The sequence below is a fragment of the Schistocerca cancellata genome, chromosome 7 (assembly GCF_023864275.1).
Source record: "Schistocerca cancellata isolate TAMUIC-IGC-003103 chromosome 7, iqSchCanc2.1, whole genome shotgun sequence".
NCBI classification, from domain to species: domain Eukaryota; kingdom Metazoa; phylum Arthropoda; class Insecta; order Orthoptera; family Acrididae; genus Schistocerca; species Schistocerca cancellata.
This window is the reverse complement of record NC_064632.1, coordinates 509,841,772-509,861,854: the sequence shown is the minus strand read 5'-3', so window position 1 is coordinate 509,861,854 and position 20,083 is coordinate 509,841,772. Positions and strand designations below refer to the sequence as shown.

Sequence of the window (20,083 nt, the reverse complement as noted above, 5' to 3'; positions counted from 1 at the left end):
AGAACAGCTGCCAGAATTCATTGAAGTTGTTAGTGTTTAATACTGTTACCAGGCATGGTAGGGTATATAAGGGGCATACAAGTGGCGTGAACAGTCAGATGTTGAGTGTGGAGGACACCCGTGTGAGACAGTTTTATAAGCATGTGGCAGAGTTTGAAAGTGTCCTCATTGTCCGTCTCCATTTCGCACACTAGACCAACGGCACAGCAGCTGTATTTGTCACGCTTCTGTATGTGATTGTGGCACAGAGTTGGACTACAGGGAACGTGAGGGCAGGCATACTTATGTTCCGGTCGGCTAAGTTTGACCACCATGAGGGAGGATCACCATATTGTGCACCAAGCACATTGTAACCCCTTCACATCTGCGACTGCCATCCGAGAACAAGTAATGAACTTTCTGCAACATTTTGTGTCACCCCACACCATTGACTGGTGACTAGCAGGAGTTGAATTAGGAAATTACCGTTTCATGTTTCGGGTGCCTTTAACACCACAACACAAATGGCTATGTTTTGTTTGGATTGGTGCTGTGATCAGAAAGCATGGGCTACAGGTGAATGTCGTTGCATTGTGTACAGTGATGAATAATGGTACATTACTACTCCAGATAACTGTCGTTGGCTGGCTTGGCAGTGAACTGGGCGGAGGTCCCATTCTTCCAGTCCTGATGCAACTATATAAATGACTGTAGAAGTCAGCTACAGTAAAGAATGAAATGCTCAACCCAATATGGTAGGTTTGTTCTGATGAGTCCGTGAGATTGAGTATAATTTTGTAGGAGCCAGTGTGATCTGACCCCTACAGATTGAAGATGACGAAGCACGGAGTGCAGTGGAAAGGGGCCTGTCGGACATATAGGGATGCTAATGGGACAGCGTTAGTGATTTACACACTTATAGTTTAGATCTACAATTGAATCGTCTTCCCCGTGTCAGCATTAATAGCACCAGAAGCAGCATATAGAATTGAAACACACTGATGCATCCATCTGAGCATTCTCAAGGGTGGCAGCGAGGCCAGTGCTGCGAGTACAGAAGAAGTGGTTCCTTGCATGGAATGTGGCCCAGCAGTCATCAGGCATAGCCCATTCAGCAATGAAGTTCAACAGTGCAATATACAGTTTACAGTTGTAGACATCAAAGATATTGCCCCAGTGAGCTCCCAACAGCTGTGTACAGGACAGCGGTGGTTGTGCAGAGTTATGTCATGTCCTCTCCATGAGAGGAAGGCTGAGGACGCTGATGCCCACTCACAGACACAAGCTGGGAGGCAGCAGCAGCTAGCACACTCTCTGGAACAGTGACAGTGCAATGAACATTATCTGTTCACCCCAGTGATCAGGTGGTAGAAGGATCCAAGTCTTCACATCAACAGAGAAGATGACAGCAGCTGACAATGGCTGAATCCAGCAGGCTGGGCTGATTGCTGTCTTGAATCTAGTAGTCATCTGGTAAATGGTAGTCAGCACTTCACAGGTCCTGCCTCAGAACTGGCTCACTGTAATTGAATAGAGGAAGGGTTCGGCAGACCAAGTCTGTATAGGTTATGATGTTATCCCTTGTTGAGGTGATCAAATGTGGCCTGGTTTCCTGGATCCACCAGTGTTCTTCACTATCCACAGTGTGCCAACCTCTGATTTCAGGCTTTCAGCTCATTACTGTCTGCAGCGTCAGTGTGCTGAAAGTCATTGTTGTGTATAATTTACATGTTGTCATTCCACTATGTGTGGTTGGCAGAATGACATTATGCTCCCCTCACAGTGATGTCACACTGTTGAAGTGGCAATTCAGACATCCCCCTCAAGTGCGTGTAGCAGTGGCCTAGACTGTGTGCCATGCTATTTGTAGTATTGCCTCTCCTGCCTGTTTGACATGCTGATGCAGACATTGTGCATGAATCTGCCTTGAGGTGGTTCATTGCCAGCCAGGGAGAGACCACAAATATTTTACAATCACCCTGGATATCTTTCCGTGATGCAACACACCCCTCTCCTTTAGAAAATTGGCCTCATTTTTTCTTAGGCTACTTCTTAAACAATCTGATTAACATATTTTTACATTGACAGCTATGCACTCAACAGGTTTTATTATTTGAATGATCATGAGAACTGAACCATAAGGGTCTTGTTTTGTTCCTTAATTCTATAGCACTGTTTTATATGTTCACTTCATTGAACTCATCAGGTTAATCCTACCATGTGTCCGTTTACTCCTTATATGCTAATACAAATCTGCATTTTCATTATGTCTCACCTCCTGTTCCTTGTTATATGCCAGTAAGCTACTCCACAAGTATCTAATGTACTGGTAACTAAGGGGCATGGGCAGATTTATATTTAAAGCAAGTATAGGGTGCACAAGCTGCTAGGAGAACCATGGCAACCAACACTGGTTGTTGTATTACTTACAATCATGGTGTTATAATGTTGTTTATCTTGGTATTGCTGGATATGCTGGAAGTGAAGCAGCTTCTTAAAAATAAGATCAATCATACCTTTTAATTTTGGGGAGGGATGTATAAGACTGCTATTTTATTTTCTGTGATGATGTTCCTGTCTTTAACACCCCTTGTCAATGTTTGGTACCATTGTCTTATTTTTACACTGAGGTCAAAACCTATCAGTATCGAAATTAATTACATTATGAATTCCTCTATTGGAATTTTATTTTTCTGAATCTTGGTTCCAGTCTTTGACATGATGCTAAGCAGTGAGAAAACTGGCTTGCAGTAACTGGAGCATCTTATTCCAAATATGAGGCCCAAGAGAAATTAACATCCTGAAAAAAAAAAAAAAAAACTATAGAAGAAATGTCCAGGGAGGCACCCTAGTGGATACTGTAGCCAAAGTGCTTGGTGTCCCAAGGGTGACTTTAAAATGCAAAGTGAAAGAAGTCCCACATAATACTGTCTGAGGATGAAGAAAATATATCATTCCCAAGGGTTTTCTCAATTGCAGAAGTGCACTATCCCATAAATAAGAAATATCGCTGGACAGTGTACAACAAGTAATAAGTAAAATGAAAAGACAAAACCCATTATGGTATATATGATTTATGTAAAGACAAAGTTCTAAATGAGAGAATGACACAGTGTATAATAGTTTCCCATGAAAATACCAGTGAGCAATGGAATCACAACTAGTTGGCAAAAATAGAACATCATTTGAAAGAGAAAAATTAAAAATAGTAAATGATCCAAGAAGATACAGACAATTTTCTGGGGAAGGCAACCAGAGCTCAGACATGTTGTGAATAATGGCAACAACACTCAACACTCAATAACCATTCAAATTATCATAAAAATTACATCAATTACAAAGTCAAGAATGATGAGGTGTTTCCAAAAGACAAATACCTGCATGAAGGTGCTTTACTAGCAACATCATACAGCATAGATGCGTCTTCAGGGTTATCTGTCAAGAATACAAAGTACTCTGTGTAATTTTTGAAGTGGTAGAAGTACAGAACCATAGTGTCAACATTCATAAAAAACAATTACAAGTACTCACAATGGTTATATTTCCATAGTGTAGATGAGCAATTATGGAGTCCCAGCTTTTGGGAAGTTATCCACATTATGAGTCAAACTACACTGGTGGGTTGTCATAATAAAATTGAGTACACACAAAAGATGCTTGTCAAAATGTACAAAGCATGAGTGAGTGCTGAATGAGCCAGGCCTAGAAAAAAGTGGGATATTACTGTGAACAGGGATAAAAATGCCTAAAATTTGACTAACATCTAGGGAAAGTACTATAAGTATACAGGAAATTTCATCCAAAAATAATACTTTAGTATGGAACTAAAATGTTGAGAATGGACAAAATCTGATAAATAGCTGACCTTGTAGGCTATATTATAAAATCTGGTAGACATCAGCTGTATAAAACCAATGAAGTAAAACTTAAAATCCCATGTAATGTACATACTTGCACTGCATTGCTAACAGATGATGTTGTGTAAGCAGACCATGGAGCTTGACTATTTAATTTTTGTAATTTTTATGATAATTTGAATGTTTATTGAGTGTTGAGTGTTGTTTCTATGATCCAAGAAGATCTTTCAGTTGCCGGCCGGTGTGGCCGAGAGGTTCTAGGCGCTTGAAAAGTCCACCCCTTTCAGCTTCATTTTCACATGCGGGAACAGTGCAAAGTCACAAGGAACAAAGTCTGGCCTGTGAGGAGGGTGCTCAAGGAGTTTTGGTCCAGCACCCCACAAATATTCAGTGCATTTTTTGGCGCAGTGAGCTGGAACATTGACGTGATGGAGGAACAAAGTGTCCATTCTTGACTTCAGTCGTAGGTTCTTCAAAGATTGGGTGACCTTTGGCAGGCACTGCTAAGTACTACATAGCTGTTACTGTCTTCTCTGTGTCCAATACAACACACTCCACAGTTCTACTTGATTTGAAAAAAACAGCTATGGTTTCTTTCTTTACTGATTGAGATTTTCTGACAGCTGTACAGCCAAGCCTCGTCACCTTTCATGATTTTATTCACATACTGAGATTGTCCCTTAGCAAAATTCTTTAAAATCTCCTGGCACCAAGTCATATGTCTTGTCATCTGCTCTTCTGTCAGTCTATGCGACACCGAGAGACAACAAAGTTTATTTACTTGCAAATGATGCAGAATTGAACAAACTGCTGGTGCATGTAGCCCTAAGGTATCCTCTATGTACTTATAGGTCACTTGCCTATCTTTGTCTAGCATTGTCCTCACAGCATCAATGTTTACCTCTGTAACTGATGATTGAAGCCTTCCCAAGTGTGAAATTTCCTCTTTGGAATTCTCTGTACCACCTAAATATAGTCGTACAATGTGGACACAAATTACTGAGTGTGACAGTCATTTCTTCAAAGCACTGGTCTATATTTAAAACATGTGCAAAGTTGTACCACAAACTGCCCAAATCTCACTAACCCTGCTAATAATCAACTACGCCCACAGACTTGGCATAGTGGCTCCGATGCAAGTATAAAGTATTCTCAGAACACAGTAACAATTAGCTCCTGCGACATATTGTTGCATTGTATTGCAAAACTTTTGTAGTTCCCTTTGTATAGCCTAATTGGAAAGCGTGATTAAATGTAAGGGGAGTACAATTGTATTCAGTGTTGGAAAAGATCAGAAAGAAAGTACGTCTTTGTTTGTAACACCATATGCTGCTGGTAATCTTGCTCTTTCTAGGATTGTTTCTTCATATGAGAGAATTTCTGGCTAACAGTGTACCAAGGACTTTAGGGACTGGACGATCTATCATGGTTGGATGTGTGGTCTCACATTCTATGAATAACAAAGGTGTTCCTACCTTTGTTAATTGTACAAAAAAAAACCACTGCCTATCACATTTTTGTTGACAATCATGTCTCTCATATGACTTTACACATGTCTGAGTTCTGGTTTGAGAATGGTATAGTGTTGCTCCCTGACAACTTATTTTACGACTAGTGGATGAGCCTGAAGGTTAGTGTAGTGTCATTGCATTGGCGTAGACAACTGATCAGCACCTTTTCCCTTGTACACAGGAGTAAGGCCAAAATACCAGTTTCCCAAGCCTGTTGTTGTATTTGGAAAGACTTGAAATGGTGTCCAGTCATGAAAAATTTCACCACAGCTCCATTAAGCTTTCGTCTGATTTACATTATTTCTTATGTTTGTTTTCATTTTCAGTTCATGATTTTTGCTAAGCCATTCAAACATTTCACAATACATTAATAAAATACTATTATTTGTCTAATACTCTGTGTTCTATGCTTTTCCATATCCTAATTGCCATACAGTGATTTTGAATCCTTTAAATTTATGATCAGCTAACTGTCAGTGACTGTTATGTATGAGTATCCATAATTAGTACACAAGAAAAACTGTGCATGAAAGACTGGTGGTGCTGACATGTCTTAGACAAAAAAATTTTTAAAAATATTACTGTTTTATGTTTAAAGTTAATTAACATACTCAGTAAAACTCTAAGGCAACCTTAGGTTATAAAGTATTTTTTTTAAGTAGTATTTGGAAAAATTTAAAGAAAATGTATAAATCTCCTCACTTTTCTGTCAAAGACTAGTGTGTCTCCCTTACAAAAATTATAGTTTTAGCAGATTAGCACTAGTCACAATTTGTTGGTAGTACACTTTACAGAAGTAGCTAGCAGTGCTAGCTTCTGTCTGTTAATGTATAATTTAACTCATTCCATGTCCTTGAAGGCTCTCTTTTATGATGGGATTTACAGTTCACAATGTATGAATGAGTGGTTAAATATCCTGAAGCCAAGGACAGCCTTCTGTTAGTGATCTATCAATCTCAGCATTGGTTGTGTCTCCATGAACCACCTCAGAAACAGCCTTACAGAAGTCATGAAAAGGTCAGATCCCCTGAAGATTAGGACCTTTAGCCACCATACAGCAGTAAGAAATAGCCAACCAGATTGTGTGGGAACCATAAACAGGCAATAATGTTTGAGCATCCATTCAGTGAGTGTGGACTCAGGAAATAAGTTGACTGAATAAACCCACTATTGATCCATGTTATCCAAGTTCTCAGTAATTTCTCATGGTATACTTGATAGTGAAACTTCTCCAACTGCATTCAGAGAGCTGCTGCCAATGTCACTTAAGCATTACCTGTGCCTTCAATAATTCTGCAATAAACTAAGTAATCTAAGCCCAGGCCATGGCATCATTGTTTAATATCTCTGCTAATAACTCAGTGTTTTGAAATAAAATAACAGTTTTTATATAAGATGGTGTGAAGTTAAATTCAATGCAAGTGCACTTCCTTTGTAGGAACATCAGGACAGGAAGATCAACAACATTTCTGTTATGTTTCAGGATCATGTTTTTGAAGAGTGCAACATTATGTCACAGTGTGATGGTAAGTCCTGTTCCAGTTACTTTTGTAGTATTTATAACTTGTTGAGAAATGATTTTGCAGAGTGCATTGTTCAAAATTATTTCCAGTAGGTATATCTTCTTTTGTAATAGTACAGTTACCATTACATTTTATAAATTAAAAGTAGAACACAAATTATCAAGTTTGTGTTTTAATTCCTTGTCCTACATGTTTTGACAACATAAATATGTTTTCATATTTTCAAGAACTGTGGCTTTCTTTCTGATCTTAACATCTCAAATATTGGTTTTAGGCATTGGATATAGCTAATAAAAACCATTTTTTACAATAGCTATCAGTTTTAATCTGTTTCTCAAACTGCTTAATTGCTTAAATCATGATGTTTTTGGTATTTGACTGCAATTGTATTTCCTTCTGGATGCACCACTACAATTTCATCTTGTAGCCAGTTTCAAGTGATTCATTACTGTCCCTTCAAAATTAATTGCAATGCTAAAACTGCAATACACATTTCATTTAAAGTCAGAAATGACATTATTGTATTAAGCACTGATAAACATTTTGAACTGTCAGCTGTTGAAATGAGAGAACACAGAACATCAAAAAAATTAATTGTGTTCTATGGGTACCAATCCTCTGGCAGTGATATGGACATTCTTTTCCCTCAAAACTGAACCAGACTTTAGCTATCTTGTTGAAAAGCAAATGTAATCACCTGTGAGGACCTAAATATCAATACAATGAAGTCAGATGATGTCAGCAATGCCTACTTCAATATTCTGTAGAGTTACTGCATGTCTTCACTTGTATATTGTCCCATTAGAGCAACCAAAATTCTTCTACATTAATAGACAATACCAACAGATAAGGGCAGGAAAAAATTCTGTATACATGTTCAAAATATAGGCCTATCAAATCATCCATGTCAGTTATTAAAAGTAAATATTTATGTAGAAAAGCCTCCTGAATTAAATGCATACAAAAGTGTCTTCTCAAAAGCAGACATGCATGAATTTTCATCCCAGTTATAATATGAAGGGTGGGAGGAAGTTCATGCTGAAACATATATGAACAAAACTTTTAATAATGTAATAATTTAAATTAAGATTTGGAGAAGCATTCTCCAGAACATTGCATTCCATTGCAACTTCAGAAAGGAATATATGGATAACCAGAGGTATTAAAAAATCCTCTAAAACTCTTGGGTATTTTGCTTCCATCAAAAATAGTCAGACTGACCCGATCTTTTTGCAGATTCACAAAAATTACAGGAGAATTTACGGAAAGGTACAGCTAGCTGCAAAAAACTTACAAACCATAAAGCACTTCTGTAGGCAGAAAACAAAAACAAAGTGGCCTGAAATATTGTCACACACACACACACACACACACACACACACACACATACAAAATACATACATTTAGTATTACAAATAATGTAATGGAGCATGTTGTAAATAAATAAAAAATAAAAAAACCGGCCTAAAATTGTACAACAGGTTGCCACAGGAAATTAAAGGTGTAAATGATCTTCTCAACTTTAGCCAGAGGCAAAAAACATACTTATATAGTAAAAAAATGAATATTTAAAATAACTATACTTAGACAAATATTCTATGACCAGCCCTGTGTTGACACAGCTGTAAGCCTTTGAACACTAAGTTGAGCAAGCTGCTGCTGACTGAAATGAAATCTTATGAAAGCACAGTTTAAACAGAGTCTGAAAGACTTTTTGTTGGGCAACTTCTTCCACTCTATAGATGAATACCTCAACAGGGTTTGTTAGACTAGCTTAGGTAATAAATGTCTGTTAGGTTTCAGTTTTGACAGCACTTAGTCACAACAGTCACAATTACAATTTTTCTTACAGGCTTGAAAAAGGAAGTTCATTCCGAAAGCTAGCAAGGGTCTGCACCTTTTGTTTCTGTACCTATCAACGACACAGCACTTCTGCCTTTGGAGAGTTGTCTCCTTTATTACTGAACAATTCAGAACAGTCTCAATTAGGTATTTTGTATATGATAAATTTATTAAAAGTGCATAACCATCTTTTATTCTGACAGTGTATTAATTCTGTAAATATTAGCAGTTCCAGTTTACTCTAATGTATTCACATGTTTTGACAATGTTGAGTATTATATTCATATGTAATATGGTTTTATGACATACTTTCTGACACATTCCACACCCTCAAAAATCATCTCATTTTTGGGTCTATGAAATGAAAATTGAATCTAATCTAATCTCTTATGAGTGCAGTGGCTCTTGCTATGGTTGGGAGATGGAGGTATACTAGATATTGCTTACACCTGATTAGGACAGGGAAAGATAGGTTGGCTGAGTTTCTTGCAGAAAATTTGTGGGAAGACACCATCACATAAAACATGTGGTTCTGGTGTCAGAGAGGTACTTTTTTATGGTTAGAATAAGGGGTCAGGCTCCCTGTTGTGAAAGAGGTAAATACACTACTGGCCATTAAAATTGCTACACTAAAAAGAAGGGCAGATGATAAATGGGTATTCATTGGGCATATATATTATACTAGAACTGACATGTGATTACATTTTCACGCAATTTGGCTGCGTAGATCCTGAGAAATCAGTACCCAGAACAACCACCTCTGGCCGTAATAATGGCCTTGATATGCCTGAGCATTGAGTCAAACAGAGCTTGGATGGCATGTACAGGTACAGCTGCCCATGCAGCTTCAACACGATACCACAGTTCCTCAAGAGTAGTGACTGGCGTATTGTGACGAGCCAGTTGCTCAGCCACCATTGACCACACGTTTTCAATTGGTGAGAGATCTGGAGAATGTGCTGGCCAGGGCAGCAGTCGAACCTTTCCTGTATCCAGAAAGGCCAATACAGGACCTGTAACATGAGGTCATGCATTATCCTGCTGAAATGTAGGGTTTCGCAGGGATCAAATCGAGGGTAGAGCCACGACTCGTAACACATCTGAAATGTAAGGTCCACTGTTCAAAGTGCCGTCAATGCGAACAAGAGGTGACCGAGACATGTAACCAATGGCACCCCATACCATCACACCGGTTGATACGCCAGTATGGCAATGAGGAATACAAGCTTCCAATGAGCGTTCACCGCAGTCACCAAACATGGATACGACCATCATGATGCTGTAAACAGAACCTGGATTCATCCGAAAAAATGACATTTTGCCATTCATGCACCCAGGTTCGTCGTTGAGTACACCATCGCAGGCTCCTCTCTGTGATACATCGTCAAGGATAACCACAGCCATGGTCTCCAAGCTGATACTCCATGCTGCTGCAAACATCGTTGAACTGTTCGTGCAGATGGTTGTTGTCTTGCAAACATCCCCATCTGTTGACTCAGGGATCGAGATGTGGCTGCACGATCCATTACTGCCATGCGGATAAGATACCTGTCATCTCGACTGCTAGTGATACGGGCCATTGGGATCCAGCACGGCGTTCTGTGTTATCCTCCTGAACCCACCGATTCCATATTCTGCTAACAGTCACTGAATCTCGACCAACGCGAGCAGCAGTGTCGCGATACGATAAACCGCAATCGCAATAGGCTACAATCTGACCTTTATCAAAGTTGAAAATGCAATGGTACGCCTTTCTCCTCCTTACATGAGGCATCACAACAACATTTCACCAGGCAACACCAGTCAACTGCTGTTTGTGTATGAGAAATCGGTAGGAAACTTTCCTCATGGCAGCACGTTGTAGGTGTTGCCACCGGTGCCAACCTTGTGTGAATGCTCTGAAAAGCTAATCATTTGCATATCACAGCATCTACTTCCTGTCAGTTAAATTTCACGTCTGTAGCACATCATCTTCGTGGTGTAGCAATTTTAATGGCCAGTAGCATACAACAGAAGAGACCTACAAAACACTGAAGAATCAACAGAAAAGTAAGGTTAGCTTATTTCATCAAAATATTAGAGCACTGTGTAATAAGGCAGAAGAGCTTCTTGTTTATTTAGAAAATTTAGAGAGCTGTGAAAAGATAGGTATCCTGTGTCTATCTGATTACCGCATAACCATAGGGTTAGATATGTTACATATAAAAGATTACATCTTAGCAGCTAACTCATGCAGAAGTAATATTGGAGAAAGAGGAGTCATTGCATATATTAAGACAGAACACAAGTTCAAAGACATTGAGACTAACAGATTTTGTAGTGATCAGCACATGGAAGTATGTGATCTGTTGAACAAAAAAGTGCCAGCAGAAACACGTTACCATCAAATACTATTAAACAAAAAAATCGTGTGAGAGCAACATGTAATAAAACTGAACATGAGACAAAAAAGGAAACAGAGAAGAAGAAGGAAGAAATATACATATTATCGACGAGTCATGGCAAGGGACTGGCTACAATCATGTCTGATATGCAGTCCGAATATAAAGTGATTGGAATTTCGAAACCTGGTGCTCCTCTACGAGAAGTGCTGAAAAACTGTGAAAGTTCCGTGAAAAGTGACGTCAACTGTGTCATAATCGGAGGGGGAAACGATGTCTATAAAAATGAAAGCAGCCTTGCTGTAAGAACACTGAAAGAATCGCTAGGAAAAATTTCACAGGTGAAGGTATTTGTTGTAAACATTCCCTATAGACACGACTTAACGGAAGACTCGTGTGTAAACAAAGAAATCATCGCGACAAATCGGAAATTCAGGAAGATTTGTAGCGGTTTTGTGCACACAACTTTCATTGAAGCAACGAGTTCAGTAAGAGAGCATTTTACTAGACATGGACTGCACAGAAACAACCTAGGCAAGAAAGTGCTGGCCAAAGAAATTCTCCAGGTGATAAAGACAGCAGGAGTGGATGCCTGTGTAAAAATAGCACTACCTGCAACAGGTTTTCTGCCAATGACAACAGAAAAGAAAAGTGCACTAACAGCATATGAGGAAGAAACATCTGCAGGTACACCCTACGATGAAAAAATTACAACTGTGCAAACATGTAAAGCGTCACAGTCACTAGTGGCATTATCAGTAGCAGCAGCGGAAAAGGAAGTAACAGTAGCATCAACAGCAGAAGTTTCACCAGCAACAGTAACTATAGTGCCTCTAAAAGGAGAAATGAGAATTGCAGCAGGAGAAGCACCATCAAGTGTTACGGGTAGACGGAAAACAGCACCTCCTGTCCGTCTAAATGATTTTTTAGTGGAAGGCAGCAAGATGAAGAAGCCCACGAGATAAGTAGTGTAACAAATTTCATAACACCTCACCAAAACGTTCAATCTAAAATAAACAACAATTATGATCTTAAAATTTGCTATCTGAATGTTCAAGGACTAAAAGATAAAGAATTTATTGTAAACAGTTTTGGACTAGATAACAAATTTGATATTTTCTGTCTGAGTGAACATTGGGTTACTGAGAGTGTACTTCCAGTTGTCAAACTTGATAACTATAATGTAGCAAATAGTTACTGTAGAAAACTGCATATAAGAGGTGGTGTGGCAATATATATTAATCAGTCATTCAGCTGCTCCATTGTTAAGTTGGACCTAGATTATTTATGTGAGGAACAGAACTTTGAAGCCACTGGTATAGTTATGGACAGGCTTAAGTTAGTAATAGTATCCCTTTACAGGTCACCTAAGGGTATCATCAATGTATTTCTAGAAAAATTGGACATGCTGTTAGATGTACTTAGAGGGACCAGATGGTTGCGTTATGACATAGTAATTGGTGGAGATCTGAATGCAGATTTTGATATAACAACACATAAACGTACTGTGACTGAGTTGAAAAACCTTCTAAGACAGTGCAATTTGCACTCAATCAATAACAGGCCCACAAGAGATAAAGCATGTCTTGATAATATTTTTGTCAACTTTAAAACTACAGAAGAAACATGTGCTGTTACAGCGTTTCCATTTTCAGATCATGACTCTGTATCTTTAAACTATACAAGTAGGTTCTGTATTGATAATAGTAATTTTCCTAAGCCTGTCCCAAAAGTTATAATCACCAGGCCTGTCACAGATGACAAAATTGTTAAGCTCTGTAAGTCCCTTGCTGAGAGAGACTGGTTCAACCAATGTCATGGTGACACAAGTTATACTCTTAGTGCTGATTTGTCAGGGAAACTATTATTTGAGAGATTTTTTAAAACATTTCTGGCACAATTTAATGACAACATCCCCATAAAGAAATGCAAATTAACTGACAAAGGATTTACAAACAGGGCTACAAACAGACAAAATTCATGGTTCACTAAACAATTATCAAATATGAAAAACCAAGTTATGGTGTTGCACAATATATGTAGCAATCAGAAAACAGAACTTGCCAGATTAGCCTATATAAAATGCAGGAATGAGTATAAAAAAGCCATCGTGGAAGCCAAAAAAGCACATAATTTCAATACCATTGATAATTCCACAAATAAGTGCAAAGCTGCATGGAAATTAATAAATGGTTTTGCTAAAGATGTGAGAAGCAAAAAAATTAATATAAGTCCCCAAAAATTCAATGATTTCTTTATTAAATCTGTTGAAAATGTAGGAAATACTATAATCAAACCTGATATCAGTTCATCAGAGCTACTTTCTAAAAATGTTTGCAGAACACCAACAGACACAGGTACGTTTATGTTCTCTGAGGTCTCACCTAGTCATGTCCTAAGCATTGTAAAACGGATGAAATCTTCAGACAGTGTAGATATATATGACATATCCTGTAATTTACTAAAGAAAGTAATAGACTATATTGTGTACCCCTTAACATTCTGTATAAATAAATGCATATCTGAAGGATATTTTCCCGAAGAACTCAAAGTGGCTAGGGTAATTCCAATATACAAAAAGGGAGATATGGACTCACCTTCCAGTTACAGACCAATCTCCATAGTCCCAGCTTTTTCTAAAATACTGGAATGTGTAATTTACCAACAGCTATCTGTCTATTTTGAAAAATTAGGAATAATTAATGAATCTCAGTATGGTTTTAGGAAAAAGTTGTCTACTGTGGATGCTATAGACTTTGTAGTCAAATACTTACATCAAGTGTTTGAGGATAAGGGCTATGCTCGACTCACATTTTGTGATCTAAGCAAAGCTTTTGACTGTGTAAAGCATAAGCCACTCCTAGAAAAACTGGAATTCTATGGCATTAGACATAACAGCCTTAAATTAATAAAATCATATCTTCAGAATCGTAAGCAAGTTGTTTGTGTAGGGAGAGAAATGTCGAGTATAGAGCAAGTCAAGGTAGGTGTTCCGCAGGGATCTGTGCTGGGCCTCTTTTTGTTCCTGATAATGATAAATGATCTGCCGTCGTTTGTCAAGTCCACCACTGTGTTGTATGCAGATGATACAACATTTCTTCATGCTAGTGAGGATTTCAATAGCCTTAAAACTTGTGCAGAAAAGACAATTGACCAAGCATCCTATTGGTTCAAGGCAAATAGATTCCTCCTGAATGAAAACAAAACACAGCAGATGGTCTGTAGTCTTAGAGACAAGCTTCTGTCAGATGATCCAAGTTATGTCAAATTTTTGGGGTATACATTGATGATAAATTATCTTGGTGTCAACATGTACAATATATTAGTGGTAAATTGTCAAGAGTTATTTACCTGTTAAGGCGACTTATGGATTGTGTTCCTGAAAAATATGTTAGAACATCCTACTTTTCCTTCTTTCAAAGTATAATAACATATGGAATTATTTTGTGGGGGAACTCTAGCTGTGTACATGACATATTAATACTGCAAAAAAAAGCTATTAGGATAATTACTGGTTCTGCATATAAGGCACACTGCAAACCATTGTTTTGTGAACAGAAAATCATGATTGTTATAAACTTGTACATATACTATGTTCTAATTTATACGAAGAAGAAATTACCAGAAACAAAAACCAGAGAAAATGTACACAGCCACAATACAAGAAGGAATAGGTGCCTCTATATTCCCTACCACAGATTGTCAAAGTCACTCAACAGCTACGAAATCATGGGGTACAAATTATTTAATAATCTTCCTCAATCTGTTCAAGAATTACCTGAACAATTATTTAAACAAACAATTCATGACTGGCTAGTCCTCCACCCATTCTATGACATAAGAGAATTTATCAACTGTAATATAATACTATAATGTTAACAAGAAACCTGTTGTTTCTTTCAAACTATTAATTGTATTTTAGTATGTATATGACGTTGTCTATTGCTGTAATGGCCGAATGACAATAAAATTATTATTATTATTATTATTATTATGTACTTGTGAATTAATACTGAAAAATACACTCATGTCCAAAATTAAAGCAACAAATGAAAATTTTGCAAGGTTGTGTTTATTTTGCCACGAAACAGTATAAACAGGTGATAGTAAAGTAGAATACAGAACATAAGCAATTGCAACATGCATGACAGATTTGCACATACATTCTGACAACTGATTGATATTCTCAGTATGGGATGTGGCCACCTCTTGCAGCAACAAGGGGCTGATAATGACGAGTCATGCAGTGCATGATGTCATCAATGTCATGTTGAGGCAATAATGCAGAGCTGTTTGCGAGTCTCGGGGAGTGGTTGGTGGATGCTGATGTGATGAAACCCATCTCATCCCTGACATACTCTATGGGGATCAAATAGGAAGAGCAAACAGTCCACACTGTGCACGCAGTATCTTCTGTTTCCAAGAAAACATCAACCACCCATGCTATATGAGGCCGAACATTATTGTCCATCAATACAAAGTCTGGGCCCACAGCATCTTGCAACAACTGCACATGAGGTCCCAAGATCTCATCATGGTACCTGTTGGTTGATGTTGTAGTCTTCAGTCCAAGGACTGGCTTGATGCAGCTCTCCATGCTACTCTATTCTACGCAAGTATCTTCATCTCTGAGGAACTACTGAATCTGCTTACTGTATTCATCTCTTGGTGTCCCTATACAATTTTTACCCCCCTTGCTTCCCTCCAGTACTAAATTGATGATCCCTTGATGCCCCAGAATGTGTCCTCTTCTCCCCAGTTCTATTCAGTACCTCCTCATTAGCTACATGATCTACCTATCTAATCTTCAGCATTCTTCTGTAGCACCACATTTCAAAAGGTTCTATTCTCTTCTTGTTTAAACTGCTTATCATTTGTGTTTCACTTCCATACATGGCTACACTCCATACCATTACTTTCAGAAAGGACTTCCTGACACTTAAATCTGTATTCAATGTTAACAAATTTCTCTTCTTCAGAAACGCTTTTCTTCCCTTGCCATTCTACATTTTACATCCTCCTTACTTCAAACCATCATCAGTTATTTTGTTTCCCAAATAGCAAAACTCATTTACTACCTCAAGTGTCTCATTTCCTAATCTAATTCCCTCAGCATCACCAGCTATAATTCGGCTGCATTCCATTGCACCGTGCGTCAATTCGCTGCAGATCCTCCTGCATTTCAGTACAATTTTCCATTGTTACAACCTCTCGATACACCACAGCATCATCTGCAAAAAGCCTCAGTGAACTTCCGATGTCATCCAACAGGTCATTTATGTATATTGTGAATAGCAATGGTCCTATGACACTCCCCTGCGGCACACCTGAAATCACTCTTACTTCGGAAGACTTCTCTCCATTGAGAATGACATGCTGCGTCCTGTTATCCAGGAACTCCTCAATCCAATCACACAATTGGTCTGATAGTCCATATGCTCTTACTTTGTTCATTAAACGACTGTGGGGAACTGTATCGAACGCCTTGCGGAAGTCAAGAAACACGGCATCTACCTGTGAACCCGTGTCTATGGCCCTCTGAGTCTCGTGGACAAATAGCGCGAGCTGGGTTTCACATGACCGTCTTTTTCGAAACCCATGCTGATTCCTACAGAGTAGATTTCTAGTCTCCAGAAAAGTCATTATACTCGAACACAATACGTGTTCCAAAATTCTACAACTGATCGACGTTAGAGATATAGGTCTATAGTTCTGCACATCTATTCGATGTCCCTTCTTGAAAACGGGGATGACTTGTGCCCTTTTCCAATCCTTTGGAACGCTATGCTCTTCTAGAGACCTACGGTACACCACTGCAAGAAGGGGGGCAAGTTCCTTCGAATACTCTGTGTAAAATTGAACTGGTATCCCTTCAGGTCCAGAGGCCTTTCCTCTTTTGAGCGATTTTAATTGTTTCTCTATCCCTCTGTCATCTATTTTGATATCTACCATTTTGTCATTTGTGTGAATCTAGAGAAGGAACTACAGTGCAATCTTCCTCTGTGAAACAACTTTGGAAAAAGACATTTAGTATTTCGGCCTTTAGTCTGTCATCCTCTGTTTCAGTACCATTTTGGTCACAGAGTGTCTGGACATTTTGTTTTGATCCACCTACCGCTTTGACATAAGACCAAAATTTCTTAGGATTTTCTGCCAAGTCAGTACATAGAACTTTACTTTCGAATTCATTGAATGCCTCTCGCATAGCCCTCCTCACACTACATTTCGCTTCGCGTAATTTTTGTTTGTCTGCAAGGCTTTGGCTATGTTTATGTTTGCTGTGAAGTTCCCTTTGCTTTCGCAGCAGTTTTCTAACTCGGTTGTTGTACCACGGTGGCTCTTTTCCATCTCTTACGATCTTGCTTGGCACATACTCATCTAACGCATTATGTATGACGGTTTTGAACTTTGTCCACTGATCCTCAACACTATCTGTACTTGAGACAAAAGTTTTGTGTTGAGCCAACAGGTACTCTGAAATCTGCTTTTTGTCACTTTTTCTAAACAGAAAAATCTTCCTACCCTTTTTAATATTCCTATTTATGGCTGAAATCATCGATCCCGTAACCGCTTTATGATCGCTGATTCCCTGTTCTGCGTTAACTTTTTCAAATAGTTCGGGTCTGTTTGTCACCAGAAGGTCTAATATGTTTTTGCCATGAGTCTGTTCTCTGTTTAACTGCTCAAGGTAGTTTTCAGATAAAGCACTTAAAAAAATTTCACTGGATTATTTGTCCCTGCCACCCGTTATGAACGTCTTAGTCTCCCAGTCTATATCCGGCAAATTAAAATCTCCACCCAGAACTATAACATGGTGGGGAAATCTACTCGAAATATTTTCCAAATTATCCTTCAGGTGCTCAGCCACAACAGCTGCTGAGCCAGGGGGCCTATAGAGACATCCAATTACCATGTCTAAACCTGCTTTAACTGTGACCTTCACCCAAATCATTTCACATTTCGGATCTCCGTCAATTTCCTTCTATACTATTGCACTTCTTATCACTATAAACACGCCTCGCCCTTCACTGTCCGGCCTGTCTCTGTGATATACATTCCAATCTGAGGTTAGGATTTCATTACTGTTTACGTCTGGTTTCAGCCAACTCTCTGTCCATAGTACTATATGGGCGTTGTGACCGTTTATTAATGAGAGCAGTTCTGGGACCTTTCTGTAGACGCTCCTGCAGTTTACTATTAGCACATTAATATTGTTATTCCCTGTTGCATTTTGCCTACTCCTACCTTGCCGCATCTCAGGAGGCATCTTGTCGGGCCTAGGGAGGGGATTCTCTAACCTAAAAAACCCCATGTGCACTCCACACGTACTCCGCTACCCTTGTAGCCGCTTCTGGCGTGTAGTGCACGCCTGACCTATTCAGGGGGACCCTACATTTCTCCACCCGATAGTGGAGGTCGAGAAATTTGCACCCCAGATCTCCGCAGAATCGTCTGAGCCTCTGGTTTAAGCCTTCCACTCGGCTCCAAACCAGAGGACCGCAATCGGTTCTGGGAACGATACTACAAATAGTTAGCTCTGATTTCACCCCGCAAGCGAGGCTTTCTGCCTGCACCAATTCCACCAACCGCCTTTAGGAACTGAGGATGACCTCTGAACCCAGACGGCAGGAGTCATTGGTGCCGACATGAGCAACAATTTGCAGTCGGGTGCACCCAGTGCTCTCTATCGCCACCGGTCGGGCCTCCTCCACATCTCGGATGAGACCCCCTGGCAAGCAGACAGAGTGAACACTGGCCTTCTTCCCCGACCTTCCCGCTATATCCCTAAGGGGCTCCATCACCTGCCTAACATTGGAGCTCCCAATAACTAATAAACCCCTCCCCCCGTGTGCCTGCTTGGACCTTGCTGAAGGAGCAGCCACATGTCCACTCACAGGCAGAGCGGGCGATGCCACACGGCCATCCTCCACACTGACCCTCCGCCTCGTGCGCCGCGAACGCCGCTGAACTCGCCACTCCCCTTGGGTAGAGGGTGGCCCAACCGCGCCCAGTACCCGCGAAGATGTCTCAACAGCAGGGACTGTGGGTGAAGCATGTAACACCTGGGGTGTACCTTGTGATGCACCAGACTCCCCACTGCCGCTACACTCCGAGGCAGCAGCCTGAAGACGGCTGACCGTGGCCATCAACACAATAATGTCAGTATTGCCTTGCATGTTCCTACATTTCTCTGGAATTCAAACTGATCTTCCCCGAGGTTGGCTTTTACCAGTTTTTCCATTCTTCTGTAAAGAATTTGTGCTAGTATTTTACAGCCGTAATTTATTAACCTGATAGTTTGGTAATTTTCACACCTCTCACCACCTGCTTTGTTTAGGATTGGAATTATTATATTCTTCTTGAAGTCTGAAGGTAGTTCACCTGCCTCATACATCTTGCTCATCAGATGGAAGCATTTTGTCGTGGCTGGCTCTCCCAAGGCTATCAGTAGTCCTAACAGAATAATGTCTACTCCCAGGGCCTTGTTTCAACTTATATATTTCAGTGCTCTGTCAGGTGCTCCATGCAGTGTCATACCTCCCGCTCATCTTCATCTACATCCTCTTCATGTCCATAATATTGCCCTCAAGTACATTGCCTTTGTATAGACCCTCTATATACTCCTTCCACCTTCCTGCTTTCCCTCCTTTGCTTAAGACTGATTTTCCATTAAGCTCTTGGTATTCATACTGGTGGTTCTGTTTTCTCCAAAGGTCTCTTTATTTTCCTGTAGACAGTATCTATCTATCTATCTCAAAGCTACCCATTCTTCTTCTACTGTATTCCTTTCCCCCATTCTTGTCAATCATTTCCTAATGCTCCCTCTGAAAGCCTCTACAAACTCTGGTTCTTTCAATTTATCCAGGTCCCATCTCCTTAAATTCCTACCTTTTTGCAGTTTCTTCAGTTTTAATCTCCAGTTCGTAACCAATAAATTGTGGTCAGTGTCCACATCTGCCCCTGGAAATGTCTTACAATTTAAAGCTGAT

General features: G+C 39.5%; 1 protein-coding gene across 1 annotated transcript in view; it reads left to right on the top strand.

Annotated features, from left to right (window-relative positions):
- Positions 1-20,083, top strand: part of LOC126092254 (uncharacterized) — a 353,514-nt gene that overhangs the window by 180,465 nt on the left and 152,966 nt on the right. Inside the window, exon 4 of the mRNA XM_049907766.1 lies at positions 6,831-6,873. Within this exon, the coding sequence (XP_049763723.1) occupies positions 6,831-6,873 (43 nt within the window). The remainder of the gene's footprint in view (positions 1-6,830; positions 6,874-20,083) is intronic.